The sequence below is a fragment of the Symphalangus syndactylus genome, chromosome 13 (assembly GCF_028878055.3).
Source record: "Symphalangus syndactylus isolate Jambi chromosome 13, NHGRI_mSymSyn1-v2.1_pri, whole genome shotgun sequence".
Taxonomy (NCBI): Eukaryota; Metazoa; Chordata; class Mammalia; order Primates; family Hylobatidae; genus Symphalangus; species Symphalangus syndactylus.
This window is the reverse complement of record NC_072435.2, coordinates 28917789-28933668: the sequence shown is the minus strand read 5'-3', so window position 1 is coordinate 28933668 and position 15880 is coordinate 28917789. Positions and strand designations below refer to the sequence as shown.

The 15880-nt window shown below is 45.3% G+C and overlaps 1 protein-coding gene across 8 annotated transcripts in view; it reads right to left on the bottom strand.

Annotated features, from left to right (window-relative positions):
- SLC6A16 (solute carrier family 6 member 16) overlaps positions 1-12527 on the bottom strand; it is a 42874-nt gene extending 30347 nt beyond the window's left edge. For 3 of the 8 annotated variants that reach the window (XM_055237158.2, XM_063615704.1, XM_055237156.2), the window contains exon 1: positions 12380-12527. Coding sequence is in view for 2 of the 8 variants with exons in the window: in XM_063615702.1 (XP_063471772.1) it covers positions 5815-5996 (182 nt within the window). In the remaining 6 variants the exon portion in view is untranslated. Of the gene's footprint in view, positions 1-5703; positions 5999-12379 lie in introns of those variants that run through there. The other 5 variants (XM_055237160.2, XM_063615703.1, XM_063615702.1 and 2 more) reach the window with 4 other exon arrangements.
- Positions 12528-15880: the final 3353 nt, after the last annotated feature.

The following is a 15880-nucleotide window of genomic DNA, read 5'->3' as shown; positions in this document are numbered from 1 at the left end:
TAGTGACTGTGAGACAATATCAAATGGCCTAAAATGTGTAACTGGAGGTCCAAAATAAAGGGAGGATATGAAAATGAAACCAGACCAATTTTCCAACAAGCCAGATGCCCATAGAACTGAAGCTTGAGAAACTTACATTTGTACAACGAGATGAACCTGCTGTATGTTGACCAACTACTCTTCTTTACTCCTCCCTAATTCCTTCATATATATATATATATATATATATATATATATATATATACACACACACACATATATATGAAGAAAAGACTCACATAATTGAAAGGATAAAAGGACAGTTCTACAATAATAACTGGAGACTTTAATACCCCACTACAAACAATGGACAGAACCAGCAGACAGAAGATAAGCAAGGAAGTAGAGGACTTAACACAATAAACCAACTAGATCTAACAGATATATTCAGAACACTCTACCCAACAGCAGCAGAATACACATTCTTCTCAAGTGCACATGGGACATTTTCCAGGATAGACCACAACGTTGTGGGCCACAAATTTCCTTTTTTTTCCTCAATAGAATTAGAAAGATAAATATCATACAAAATATCTTCTCCAGCCACAATAGGATGAAGTTAGAAATGAATAACAAAAGTAAAGCTGAAAATTTTACAAATTTGTGGAAATTAAACAACACACTCTTAAACAACCAATGGATCAAAGAAGAAAATACAAGGGGAATTAGAAAATACTTACAGATAAATGAAAACGAAAACACACATACTAAAATTTATGGGAGGCAACAAAAGCAATGCCAAGGGGGAAATTTATGACTATCAATGGTTACATTAAAAAACAAGAGGCCGGACTCAGTGGCTCATGCCTGTAATCCCAGCACTTTGGGAGGCCGAGGTGGGTGGATCATTTGAGGTCAGGAGTTCAAAACCAGCTTGACTTACATAGTGAAACCCCATCTCTATTAAAATACAAAAATTAGCCAGGCGTGGTGGTGGGCGCCTGTAATCCCAGCTACTCAGGAGGCTGAGGCAGGAGAATCGCTTGAACCTAGGAGGTGGAGGTTGCAGTGAGCCGAGATCACGCCACTGCACTCCAGCCTGGGCAACAGAGCAAGACTCCCTCTAAAAAAAAAAAAAAAAAAGCAGATCTTGAATCAATAACCTAACTCTAAAACTTAAGAAACTAGAAAAGCAAACTAAACCCAAAGCTAGCAGAAGAAAATAATAAAAATTAAAGCAGAGGTGAATACAGAATAGAAAAACAATAGAGAAGCCAAAAGTTCTTTCTTTACAAATATCAACAAAATTGACGAACCTTTAACTAGATGTACTAAGAAAAAAAGAGAAGACTCAAATGATTAAAATCAGAAATGAAAATGGGGACATTATTACCAATTCTACAGAAATACGAAGGATTATAAGAGGGTACTATGAACCTATGAACAGCTGTACACCAATAAACTGGATAACCTAGATTAAATGGACAAATTCCTAGAAATACAAATCTACTAAGACTAAATCACAAACAGAAAATCTGAATAGATCTATAACTAGTAAGGAGATTGAATTGGTAATCAAAAATCTCTCAACAAAGAAAAGCTTTGGACCTGATGGCTTCATGGGTGAATTCTACTAAACCTTTAATGAATTAATATCAATTCTTCTCAAACCTTTCCAAAAAATTGGAGAGGAGGGAACACTTCCTCATTCATCCTGTAAGGCCAACATTACCCTAATACCAGAGCCATACAAAGACATTACAAGAAAAGAACACTACAGACCAATATTCATTATGAACTTTGATGCAAAAATCCTCAAAAAAATACTACCAAACCTAATTCAGCAGCATATTAAAAGGATTATACACCATGACCAAGTGGGATTTATTCCTGGAATGCAAGGATGGTTCTGCATACAAAAATCAATCAATATAATATACTACATTAACAAAATGAAAGAAAAATAATGATCCTCTCAACTGATGCAGAAAAACATTTGACAAAACTCAATACCCTTTCATGATTAAAAAAAAAAACTCAACAATCTAGGAGTTAAAGGAAAATACGGCTGGGCATGGTGACTCATTCCTGTAATCCCAACACTTTGGGAGGCCTGATGACCACTTGAACCCAGGAGTTCAAGACCAGCCTGGGGCCAGGTGCAGTAGCTCACATCTGTAATCCCAGCACTTTGGGAGGCCAAGGGGGGTGGATCACCTGAGGTCAGGAGTTCAAGACCAGCCTGGCCAACACGGTGAAACCTGATCTCTACTAAAAATACAAAAATTAGTCAGACATACTGGTGTGCACCTGTAGTCCCAGCTACTTGGGAGGCTAAGGCTGGAGAATCGCTTGAACCTGGGAGGCAGAGGTTGCAGTGAGCCAAGATCATACCACTGCACTCCAGCCTGGGTGACAGAGCAAGACTCCATCTCAAAAACAAACAACAAACAAACAACAACAACAACAACAACAACAAAAAAACAGCCCAGGCAACATAATGAGACCTCATTTCTACAAAAAAAAAAAAAAAAAAATTAAATTACCTGGGTGTGTTGATGTACTTCTGTAGTCCTAGCTACTCATGAGGCTGAGATGGGAAAATCACTTCAGCCCAGGAGGTCAACGCTACAGTGAGCCATGATGACACCACTGCACTCCAACCTGGGTGACAAAGTGACACCATGTCTCAGCAAAAAAAAAAAAAAAAAAAAGGAAAATATCCCAACATAATAGCCATATACGAAAAACTCACAGCAAATGTCATACTTAATGATAAAAGGCTGCAAGCTTTTCCTCTAAGATTAGAAACAAGTGTAGAATGCCTAATTTTGCCACTTTTATTCAACATAGTACTGGAAGTCCTAGCCAGAGAAATTAGGCAAAAATATAAATAAATAAAAGGAAACCAAACTAGAAAGATTATATGATCTTATACATAGAAAATCCTAAAATTTTCACCAAAAAAATTTTTGAGCTAATAAATGAATTCAGCAAAGTAGCAGGATACAAAGTCAACAATCAAAACTCAGTTACATTTTTATACACTAACAATGAACAATCTGAAAAGAAAATTATGAAAACAATTCCATTTGTAATAGCATCAGAAAGAATAAAATACTTAAGAACTAACTTGGCTGGGCGCGGTGGCTCAAGCCTGTAATCCCAGCACTTTGGGAGGCCAAGGTGGGCAGATCACCTGAGGTTGGGAGTTCGAGACCAGCCTGACCAACATGGAGAAATCCTGTTTCTATTACCGAGTTACCCAGGCATGGTGGCACATGCCTGTAATCCCAGCTACTCAGGAGGCTGAGGCAGGAGAATCACTTGAACCTGGGAGGCAGAGGTTTCAGTGAGCCAAGATTGCATCATTGCACTCCAGCCTGGGCAATAAGAGTGAAACTCCATCTCAAAAAAAAAAAAAAAAAAAAGAATTAACCAAGAAGGTGAAAGACATGTACAAAGAAAACTACAAAACATTGCTGAACACAATTAAAGGAGACATAAATAAATGGAAAAACATCCCATGTTCATGAGTTGGAAGACTTTTAACACTGTTAAGATGTCAGTATTACCCAAAGCAATCTACAGATTTAGTAGCTTTTTTTTTTTTTTTTTTTTTTTTTTTGCAGAAATAGAAAAACACGTCCTAAAACTAACATGAAAAAATCTCAAGGGACCCTGAATAGCCAAAATAATCTTGAAAAAGAAGAAAAACACTGGTGTACTCACATTTCCTGATTTCAAAACATATTACAAAGCTATAGTAATCAAAATAGTGTGTTACTTGCATAAAGAAAGATACAGACCAAGGGAACAGAATAGAGGGCCCAGAAACAATGTATGGAAAAATGATTTTTTACAAGGGTGCCAAGACTACTCAATGAGTAAAGGACAGTCTTTTCAACAAATGGTGCTGGGAAAACTGGATTATGTACAGGCAAAAGAGTAAAGATGGACTCTTACCTGACACCACATACAAATACGCAAAATAAATCAAAGACCTAAATGTAACACTTAAAATTATAAAATTCTTAGAATAAAACATACGACAAAAGCTTCACGATAGTGAATCTGCAATGAATTCTTGGATATGACACCAAAGGCAAAAGCAACAAAAGAAGAAATAGACAAACAGGATTTCATTAAAATGTTTTAAATTTGTGCATCAAGAGACACTATCAAAGGAGTGAAAAGATAAATAACCCACAGAATGTGAGGAAATATCTGCAAATCATATGTATAATAAGAGATTAATATTCAGAATATATACAGAACTCGTAAAACTCAACAACAAAGAAACAAACAACACAATTCAAAAATGGGCAAAAGACTTAAATAGACATTTCCATAGACATTTCTCCAAGGAAGATATACCAGTCTCCAAGAAGTACATGAAAAGATGTTCAACGTCACTAATCATTAAGGAGATGCAAATGAAAACTACAATGAGATAATACCTCACATCCATTAGGATGGCTAATATAAGAAGGCAGAAAACAAGAAGTGTTGGTGAGGATGTGGAGAAATTGGAATCCTTGAGCCTTGCTGGTCAGAATGTAAAATGGTGCAACCACCATGGAAAACACTATGGTGGTTCCTCAAAAACTTAAAAATAGAATTACCATATGATCCAGCAATTCCACTTCTGGATATACACCCAAAAAAAGTGAACCAAGCCTGCAGTGGCTCAGCCTGTAATCCCAGCTCTTTGAAAGGCTGAGGTGGAAGGATTGCTTGAGCCCAGAAGTTCGAGGCTGCAGTGAGCGGTGATCGTGCCACTGGACTCCAGCCTGGGAGACAGAGAGAGACCCTGTCTCTTAATAATAATAGGCTGGGTGCGGGGGTTCACACCTGTAATCTCAGCACTTTAGGAGGCTGAGGCGGGTGGATCAGCTGAGGTCAGGAGCTCGAGACCAGCCGGGCCAACACAGTGAAACCCCGTCTCTACTGAAAATACAAAAAATTAGCTGGGGGTGGTGGTGCACACCTATAGTCCCAGCTACTCAGAAGGCTGAGGCAGGAGAATCGCTTGAACCTGGGAGGCAGAGGTTGCAGTGAGCCGAGATCGTGCCACTGCACTCCAGCCTGGGTGACAGAGTGAGACTCCATCTAAAAAAAAATAAAAAAATAAAAAATAATAGAGTCATGTTTCTTAAACACATTCTAGAATAGTTGTCCTTAAAAGCAAGCTTTACGGAAGGGAAAGAACCGAGTTTTGGCCAACTGGCCACTTCCAACATGCATAAAGCCCCTTGAGCCCCAGCCGGACTCCTCTTCCCATATGGGTGCAACCTCCATGGTGCCCCTACACCGTCATCCCACGCAAATCCTAGGCTCACGCCCTGTGGGGAGTGCTCAGGATACCCCAGAAATGCCCATTCCCCTCACATTACCTCCTTCCCTGGAACTATAACCTCCAGAAAAGGAAAATAAGGAGCTGGTGTCCCATTTCTGCAAAAAGCAGAAAATAACTGCCCTAACAGACCAGTGATGGGGCTAGACCCGGGTTTCTGCCACTCTGGCACTTGACACTGATGGCTTTCCCCAAAGGCAGGGACTGATGGCCGAATCCTGACAAGGAATTGGCTCAAACTCGGACTGGATGAGTGGGGAGAGCCGAAGACAGTTTCCTGTGTCCTACGTGGGGGGTAAAGGAGGACACCCCTTTGATCCCTCAGCTCCACAGAGCCCAGGGCAACCAGGATGCTGCCAGGCAGTTACCTGTCACCCATCAGTGGAGCCCAGTGGGCCCGGGCCTCGAAAATGGCGCCCAGCCCCACACACCCCAGATCTGGGAATATTTCAGGGCTCCCTGGGCCAAGTGACCCTCACCCTAGCCCCAAGGCTTCTGCCAGGTTCTTCAGTCCAGCCAGTCGGACAAAAATGAGGGTGAAGAAGCCCCAGCTGAGAAGCCTAGCAATCTCCTCAGGCCCCTTCAGGCGTCGACAGATCGGTTTGGGAGACACCCCTCCATCTGCCTGGCGCGCGGCCTTTCCCGCGGGTTCTCCGCACATGCGCCGCCGTGCCCCTCGCTCTTTCCCTACAGCTGTAGCAAACACTTTCGCCACTCCGCCCTCCCCAACTCCCTGCTGTCTCCACGCACGCACGCACGCACGCACGCACGTGTGCACATCCTCTGACTGCTCACGCACCGCTCCCTTCCCCACCCCACCCCCATCCCATCCCCGACACCCACGACGCCACGCTTCAGGCGGGGCTCTAAGACAGGGCCCTTCTCTGGCGCATGCACTTTGCTTCCACTTCATGTAAGGAAGAAGAGGGTAGGAAGTGGGAGAATCGTCTCATTCATTCCTTCTAGCCTTCAAACCTTTCACATTTACTTAAAGATAGCCTACTAGAAACCAAACCTTAAATATGCGTCCAACAAGGCAGACAGGGACGTTGCCTTAAGAGAGCTCAGAAGCCTACTAGAGTTGCAGACAAGAATAAAAAACTCAAAGATTTACTTAGGTCATCTGTTCTCATACTTTCTGGTCTCTTAAGAATGATTAAAGGACTCCAATAATTTATGAGTTACATTTATATGGGTTGTATGTTTATGTGAGTTGTATCTATCAATATTAAAATAAATTTCTAAAATAGTCGTTGTTTAAAAATTCATTATGTGTCAAAATAACATTTTTATTTAAAATAACTATAATTTCTACTCCAAAAGAAATTTGGGGGCTGGGCGCGGTGGCTCATGCCTGTAATCCCAGCACTTTGGGAGGCCGAGGCGGGTGGATCACAAGGTCAGGAGTTCGTGACTAGCTTGGCCAACATGATGAAACCCCGTCTGTACTAAAAGTAAAAGAAAAAAAATTAGCCAGGCATGGTGGCACACACCTGTAATCCCAGCTACTCAGGAGCCTGAGGCAGGAGAATCGTTGGAACCCAGGAGGCAGAGGTTGCAGTGAGCCGAGATTTTACCACTGCACTCCAGCCTGGACAACAGAGCAAGACTCCGTCTCAAAAAAAAAAAAAAAAAAGAAAGAAATTTTGGGGAGAAGAATGGCATCATTTTACATTTTTGCAAATCTCTCTAATGTCTGGCTTCACAGAAGACAGCTGAATTCTTATATCTGCTTCTGCACTGAGTGTGTCAAAATAGTTCATGTCTTGTAGCTTCTGGCAAACATCACTATATTCAAAGAAAAAATGAAAGTGAAAGGCAAATAATATCTTCATAGCATTATGAAAAAATGTTCACCCCATGGACCCACAAAAGTGTTTCAAGAGCCCCCAGGAGTCCCTGGGCCACACTTTGAGAATCAAAGGCTTAAATTGTTATGATTGAACAAAGAGATGAAGAGGAAATTTTGGGGGTGCTTTAAGAATTCATCACAATCTTTGGGAATCATTCAATCCTTCAACACGTATTTACTGAGAGTCTACTAAATACTAGGAACTGGGAATAGTGTAGAGAACAAAATAGACCCCATTCCTGCCCTCATTTTGCTTCACACAACAAGAAAACAGATATATGATGAATCTCAAATAATTACATGATTATAAATTGTATTAAGTGCTATGACAGGCAGGGCATGGTGGCTCACGCCTGTAATCCCAGCACTTTGGGAGGCCAAGGTGGGCGGATCACATGAGGCCAGGAGTTCAAGACCAGCCTGGCCAACATGGCGAAACCCCATCTCTACTAAAAATACAAAAATGAGCCAGGCGTGGTGGGGCACGCCTGTAATCCCAGCTACTCGGGTGGCTGAGGCACAAGAATCACTTAAAACCGTGAGGCAGAAGTTGCAGTAAGCCAAGATCACACTACTGCACTCCAGCCTGGGTGAGGGGGTGAGACCCTGTCTCAAGGAAAAAAAAAAGTGCTGTGACAGAAAAGGGCCATAGACTTATTTTATTTCTATCTAATTTTTTTTTTTTTTGAGACAATCTCACTTTGTCACCCAGGCTGAAGTGCAGTGGCATAATCTTGGCTCACTGCAACCTCTGCCTCCCGGGTTCAAGCAATTCTCCCTGCCTCAGCCTTCCGAGTAACTGGGGTTGCAGGTGCCTGCCATTACGCCTGGTTAATTTTCATATTTTTAGTACAGACAGGGTTTCGCCATGTTGGCCAGGCTGGTCTCGAACTCCTGACCTCAGGTGATCTGCCCGCCTCAGCCTCCCAAAGTGCCGGGATTACAGGCGTGAGCCACTGTGCCCGGCCCATAGACCTAATTTAGAAGGAGGATTTCTCTAAGGAAATAACACTGGAGCTGAGGCTTAAAGGATGATTTACTAGGTGAAAAATGTGTGTGGACATCTCAAGCCTCGAGGCTGTGCAAAGGCCCTGAGGCAGGGCAAATTGTGAGTTCAAGGCACCAGGAAAAGTCTCAGTCGGTCAATAAATATTTATTGAATGATGTGCCCCACACTGTCCTAGACCCCTGGGATACCATTACGAAAAAGATTTTACATTCCAGTTGCACAAAGAAAGTAAATGCCTAAATAGAAAGAATTTCAGAGAGTAAGAGTGCTGATAGGGAGTTACTTTAGACAGGGTAGTCAAGAAGGACTCTTGGGGGAAGTGATATTTCAGCAGAGAGCTGAAGGAGATGAGGAAGGGAGCCTTGGGAACAGCATAGGGAAGAACATTCCAGGCAAAGAAAATGGCAACAGCAAAGGCCTTGAGGCAGAAGTACACTTGATGGGTTCTGGAAACAGCAAAGAGTCTGATATGAATGGATCCCAGTGATTGAGGAAAGGGTAGCAACAGATCAGATTAGAGAAGTGGCAGGGCCCAGACTATCATTTGGAGGCCCTTATAGGTCATGGTCGGAATTTTTTTTTTTTTTCTGGGTGAGATGAAAGCTATTTGAGGGTTCTGAGTCAAGGAGTGACTTTCATTTTAACAGCAGGATCCCCCTGGCTTCTAGGCAGAGAATAGGATGTATGGGCGTATTCCTCTGTTTTCACACTGCTATAAAGAACTGGGTAAGTTCTTTATACACACTGCTCAAGACTGGGTAATTTACAAAGAAAAGAGGTTTAATTGACTCACAGTTCAGCTTGGCTGGGGAGGCCTCAGGAAACTTACAATCATGGCAGAAGGCAAAGGAGAAAAAAGGCACCTTCTTCACAAGCGAAGGAGGGAAGAGCCCCTTATAAAACCATCAGATCTCATGAGAACTCACTCACTATCACAAGAACAGCCTGGGGAAACCACCCCCATGATTCAGTTACCTCCACCTGGTCTCTCCTTTGACACATGGGGATTATGAAGATTACAATTCAAGATGAGATTTTGGGTGGGGACACAGCCAAATCATATCAATGGGCTAAGCACAGTAGCAGAGAGCCCAGTGAGGAGGAAATCTCTAGTCCAGGCAAGAGATGGTGTTGATTAGATCTGGGTAACAGCAATGGAGATGGTGAAAAGTGGTCAAATTCTGGATCTATTTCAAGAATAGAGCCGACATGATTTGTTGATGGAATATGTGGTGGTTTTAAAATACATCTGCAAATTCTTCAACACTTTGAAAGATAAAGTCTATTTCCCCAATCTTTGAGTGCAGGCTCTGCTTAGCGACTGGCTTCCAATGAACAGAAGTAATGGTGGGGAACTTCGGGACTAGGTCATAAAAAGCATTGCTGTTTCTTACTTGCCCATTCCCTTCATCTGATTTCTGTAAAGGAAGCCAGCCACCATACGGTGAGGACACTCAAGCAATCTGTGAAGAGATCCATATAAGAGAAGAGCTGAAATTTCCTGCCAACAACCAGCACCAGGTGAGTGAACCATGGTGAAGTGGATCCTCCAGCCGTAGTTAAATCTCCAGATGACTACAGCCCCAGCCAACATCTTGACTGCAACCTCATAAAACACTATGAGCAGAAATCATCCAACTAAGCTGCTCCCTGATTCCTGACCCACAAAAACTACAGTAGATAAGAAATGTTTATTTTATTTTTTTTTTGAGACAGAATCCTGCTCTGTTGCCCAGGCTGCAGTACAGTGGTGCGATCTCAGCTCACCACAACCTCTGCCTCCCGGGTTCAAGCAATTCTCCTGCCTCAGCCTCCCGAGTAGCTGGGACTACACGCATGCGTCACCACGTCCAGCTAATTTTTGTATTTTTAGTAGAGACAGGGTTTCACTATGTTGGCCAGGCTGGTCTCGAACTCCTGACCTCGTAATCTGCCTGCCTCAGCCTCCCAAAGTGCTGGGATTACAGTGAACCACTGCTCCTGGCCTAAGAAATGTTTATTGTTTTAAACAGCTAAGTTTGGGGTAATTTGTTACAGAGCATTAGAAAACTAATGGTGATTAGGTTTGGGGGCTAAGAGAAAGAGAGGAATCAAAAATGACTCAGCCGGGAGCAGTGGCTTGCACCTGTAATCCCAGCACTTTGCAAGGGCGAGGTGGGAGGATTGCTTGAGGCTAGGAGTTTGATAGTAGGATACTAGCCTGGGCAACATAGCAAGGCATTGTCTTTTTTTTTTTAAGACAGAGTCTCGCTCTGTTGCCCAGGCTGGAGTGCAGTGGCGCCATCTCCGCTCACTGCAAGCTCTGCCTCCCGGGTTCACGCCATTCTCCTGCCTCAGCCTCCCAAGTAGCTGGGACTACAGGCGTCTGCCACCACGCCCAGCTAATTTTTTGTATTTTTAGTAGAGACGGAGTTTCGCTGTGTTAGCCAGGATGGTCTCGATCTCCTGACCTCGTGATCCGCCCGCCTCGGCCTCCCAAAGTGCTGGGATTACAGGCGTGAGCCACCGTGCCCGGCCTTGTCTCTTAAAGGAAAGAAAAGTGTTTTTTTAATAGCCAGGTGTGGTGGCACACATCTGTTGTCCCAGCTACTCAGGAGGCTGAGTGGGAGGATCACTTGAGCCCAGAATATTGATGCTGCAATGGGTCATGATCGTGCCACTGCACTCCAGCCTGCGTGACAGAGCAAGACCTCAAAACAAAAAAGACTCCAAAACTTTGGGCCTGAAGAATTGGAAGATGGAGTGACAATTTACTGAAAAGGAAAGTACTGGAGTGTCCAGGAGGTGGAAGGGAATCAATTTCGTTTGGGGCGTGTTAAGTTTGAGATGTCAATTACACAGCCAAAGGGAGAGGTTAAGTTGTCCTTCACTGCAAGAAGACCTGGGAAATGAATCTCCCTGAGTCCGCAGTTCAGGGGAAAGTTTGAGGCTAGGCATATAAATTGGTAAGTAAACAGTATTGTAGATTGCAATGAACACTATGGGACTGCATGATATCATCTCGTGAGTGAGCGTAGCTAGAAAGGGCTAGGACTCCCCAAATTTTAGAAGCTAGAGAAAGGACGATCCACTGAAGACTGAGGAGAACCAGCCAGTGAAGTAGGAAGGAGGAAAAGCAAGAGGGAATTTGCCAGTAAAGGAGGAGGGGATCAGGTGAATTAAATGGGTAGAATTGCTGTTCTCAAACGTTAGTGCACATCAGAAGCACCAGGAAGGCTTGTTAAAACACAGATTGCCCGGCCAGGTGCAATGGCTTGCCTGTAATCCCAGGACTTTGGGAGGCCAAGGTGGGCAGATCATCTGAGGTCAGGAGTTCAAGACCAGCCTGGCCAACATGGTGAAACCCTGTCTCTACTAAAAATACAAAAATTAGCTGGGCATCATGGTGGGTGCCTGTAATCCTAGCTACTCGGGAGGCTGAGGCAGGAGAATCACTTGAACCCGGGAGGCAGAGGTTGCAGTGAGCCAAGATCGTGCCACTGCACTCCTGCCTGGGCAACAGAGTGAGACAAAAAAAAAAAAAAAAAAAGATTGCCAAGCCCGCCCCCAGAGTTCTGATTGAGCAGGTATATTCGCTTCCCGAGACTGCTGTATAAATTACTACAAACCTAGTGGCTTAAAGCAACAAAAATATATTATCTCACAGTTCTGGATGCCAAAAGTCTGAAATTAAGGTATCAGCATGCCACTTCCTTCAAAGGCTCAGAGGAGAATCCTTCCTTGACTCTTCAGTTTCTGGTAACTCCTGGTGTTCCACTTTTTTTTCCCCTGCAGGGTCTTGCTCTGTCATCCAGGCTGGAGTGCAGTGGTGCAATCACGGCTCACTGCAACTTCAATCGCCCAGGCTCAAGCAATCCTCCCACCTCAGCCTCCTGGGTAGCTGGGACCGTAGGCGCATACCACAAAGTCCAGCTAATTTTTTTGTTAATTTTTGTAGACAGGGTCTCACTGTTGCCCAGGCTGGTCTTGAACTCCTGGGCTCATGTGATCCTCTTGCCTCAGCCTCCCAAAGTGCTGGGATTACAGGCATGAGCCACCTCACCTGGCCTGTAATAATGTTTTGATATATACAGTGTATGCAGTAACAGGTATTCTATTTGTAGTTGTTAGGATGTTTAAGGTTAGCTGCTTTAACAAACAACCCTAAAATCTTAGTAGCTTCATACAATAGGTTCTTACTTACATAAAGTCCAAAATGCTTTATGTAAGTCCAAGGATAATTCTCAGCTTCCTGCAGCCAGAGAGTGAAGGCAGAAAGAGTAAGGATTATGGAAGACATTTTAGGCTGAGTCTGGAAATGGGCTATATCCCTTCTGCACCCATTCCATTGGCCCAAGACCAGTCACATGGCCTCAACTTCACTGCAAGGAGACCTGGGAAATGAAGTCTTCCTGTGTGCCTAGAAAGAAGAAACCAAGTTGGTGAGCATCGAAGCTGCAGTGAGCCGTGATTGCACCACTGCACTCTGCCACCTACCCTTCAACTTCTGGTTACTCATGTACTCATGTACTCATCTCTGAGGAGGGATCAGTGGGTGGGAAGGAGGGATTGGTGTATTAGTGTTCTATGGCTGAAATAGCAAATTACCACAGACTTACTACTCAGAACAACAGAAATTTATTCTCACATAGTTCTGTAGGCCAGAAGTCCAAAATCAAGGTGTCACCAGGGCCACACTCCCTCCAGAGGCTCTGAGAGAAAACCAGTTCTTTGCATCTTCCACCTCCTGGTGGCTCCAGGAGTTCCTTGGCTTGTGGCTGCAGCACTCTAATTTGTGTGTCTACCATCACATGCTGCTCTCCTCTTCTGTGTCTTCTCCTCTGTGTGTTTCTTAGAAGGACACTTGTCAGCTGGGCACAGTGGCTCATGCCTGTAATCCCAGAACTTTGGGAAGCTGTAGCAGGTGGATCACGAGGTCAGGAGTTCAAGACCAGCTGGCCAAGATGGTGAAACCCCATCTCTACTAAAAATACAAAAATCAGCTGGGTGTGCTGGTAGGCGCCTGCCTGTAATCCCAGTTACTCAGGAGGCTGAGGCAGAGAACTGCTTGAACCTGGGAGGCGGAGGTTGCAGTGAGCCGAGATCGCACCACAGCACTCCAGCCTGGGTGACAGAGCGAGACTCTGCCTCAGAAAAAAAAAAAAAAAGGACACTCGTCATCAGATTTAGGGGCCACACAGATAATGCAGTATCTTGGGATCCTGAATGTAATTACACCTGCAAAACCCTTTTTTCCAAATAAGGTCACCACAAGTTCTAGGGATTAGGACATAGACATATCTTTCTGGAGAACGCCATGCAACCCACTATAATCAGCTATAATTATTTTTGTAGAAAGTCATGGGAACCTGACTTAGGATGGTGGCCTTGGAAAGAAGTGGGTGGGTTTGCAATGTACTTTAGTGGTAGAGCAGAGAGGCGTTGGTGGTGGTTAGAAACAGAAGCTGAGGGGCTGGGTGCAGTGGCTTACACCTGTAATGTCAGCACTTTGGGAGGCCAAGGCAGGTGGATCACTTGAGGTCAGGAGTTCAAGACCAGCCTGGCCAACATGGCGAAACCCCATCTCTACTAAAAATACAAAAATTAGTCAGGTGTGGTGGTGCACGCCTGTAATCCCAGCTACTCGGGAGGCTGAGACAGGAGAATTGCTTGAACCCAGGAGGCAGAGGTTGCAGTGAGCCATAATCGTGCCACTGCACTCCAGCCTGGGCAACAGAGTGAGACTCCATCTCAAAACAAACAAACAAACAACAACAAAAAAACCCGGGTGTGGTGGCTCATGCCTTTAATCCCAGCACTTGGGGAGGCCGAGGCGAGCGGATCACTTGAGGTCAGAAGTTCAAGGTCAGCCTGGCCAACATGGTGAAACCCCATCTCTGCTAAAAATACAAAAATTAGCCGGGCGTAGTGGTGCATGCCTGTAATTCCAGCTACTCAGGGGAATGAGGCAGGAGAATCGCTTGAACCCAGGAGGCGGAGGTTGCAGTGAGCCGATTGCACCACTGTACTCCAGCCTGGGCAAAGAATGGGACTCTGTCTCAACAACAACCAAAAAAAATAAAACCTGAGGGATGAGGGGGTTGGTGACTCAGTGTTTGGATACAGAACTGTGTGGCTCAGGTCTGGGTTTCAAAAAGACCCCTCTGGGGCTATGTGGAGGATAGACTGGAGGAGAGACTAGAAGCCAGGGAGAAGCCTAGAGTCAGGGTCCAGGTAGGAGAGCAGGAGCCCGGAGCCTGCCTGAGCCCTCAGGACAGAGAAGGGGGTGGAGTGGAGACTCGGGAGGCAGGAGGGATCTGGCTTAGAGACTGATGCGCTGTTGGGGGAGAGGGGACAAGATGGGGCTTTGACCTCATGACTAGATAGATGGTGGGGCTGCCTCAGATGAGGAAACCAGGTGAGAGAATTTGGGGACATCAGAGGAAACTGCAGAGGCCACTGGGTGTGCACCTGCAACCAGGCACTGCAGACCCAGATCTGGCTGTCAGGATCCCAGACACTGCCTCCTCCTCTGGGGCCTCTGCTCCTCGGGCCCCACTGCAGAGGCAGGAAGTACCGCCTGATGCTCAGCTTCCGCTGGGGCTGTTGGCACGGCCCAGCGCCCTCCCCACTCCCAGGGACCTTCCCACCTCGAGCCTGTAGCACTTTCACTTCCCCAGGTACCCAGCCCCTGCCCCCAGCACCTGGGTGCTCCCTGGTCCAGAACATGCTGCAGACTCTGAGAGGCACAAAAACAAGTGGGGAAGGGGGAGACAGAGAAAAGAAGACAGGCCGGGCACAGTGGCTCACGCCCATAATCCCAGCATTTTAGGAGGCCAAGGCAGGAGGATCACTTGAGCCCAGAAATTTGAGACCAGCCTGGGCAACACAGTGAGGCTCCCATCTCCACAAAAAATGAAGAAAATTAGCCAGGCATGGTGGTGTGCACCTGTAGTCCCAGCTACTCGAAAGGCCGAGATGCAAGGATTGCTTGAGCCTGGGAAGGTTGGGCCTGCAGTGAGCTGTGATCGCACTACTGCATTCCAGCCTGGGCAACCCTGTCTCAAAAACAAAAACAAAAGAGAGAGGAAGAGAGAAAGAAGGAAGGACCCAAAGAAGGGGCCAGAAACACAGAGAGAGGCCAGGCACAGTGGCTCACACCTGTAATCCCAACACTTTGGGAGGCCAAGGCAGGAGGGTCGCTTGAGTCCAGGAGTTCCAGACCAGCCTGGGCAACCTAGTGAGACCCTGTCTCTGTTTTTTTTAATTAAATATAAAAAATACAACACTCCCACTCCATAGCAAGACCCAATTTCTACAAAAAATACAAAAATTAGCCAGGCATGGTAGTGTGCACCTGTAATCCCAGCTACTCAGAAGGCAGAAGTGGGAGGATCGCTTGAGCCCAGGCTACAGTGAGCTGTTTGCCCCACCGTACTCCAGCCTAGGTGAAAAGTGAGACCCTGTCTCAAAAAGAAACAAATATATAAATAAAATAAAGAAACACAGAGAGAGGGAGGATAGAGACCCCAGGGGGCAGACAGAGACAGACCCAGAGGAGGGAGAGACTCTGCTGAGATAAGGGGACAGAGATGGGGAGTGGCAGGAAGATGGGGACAAAGACCCAGAGAGGAGGAACAAGAGACCCAGGGCAGGGAAGGGGAGACACAGCTGGATGCAGAGATGGGAGAGCTTAGCAGGCCAT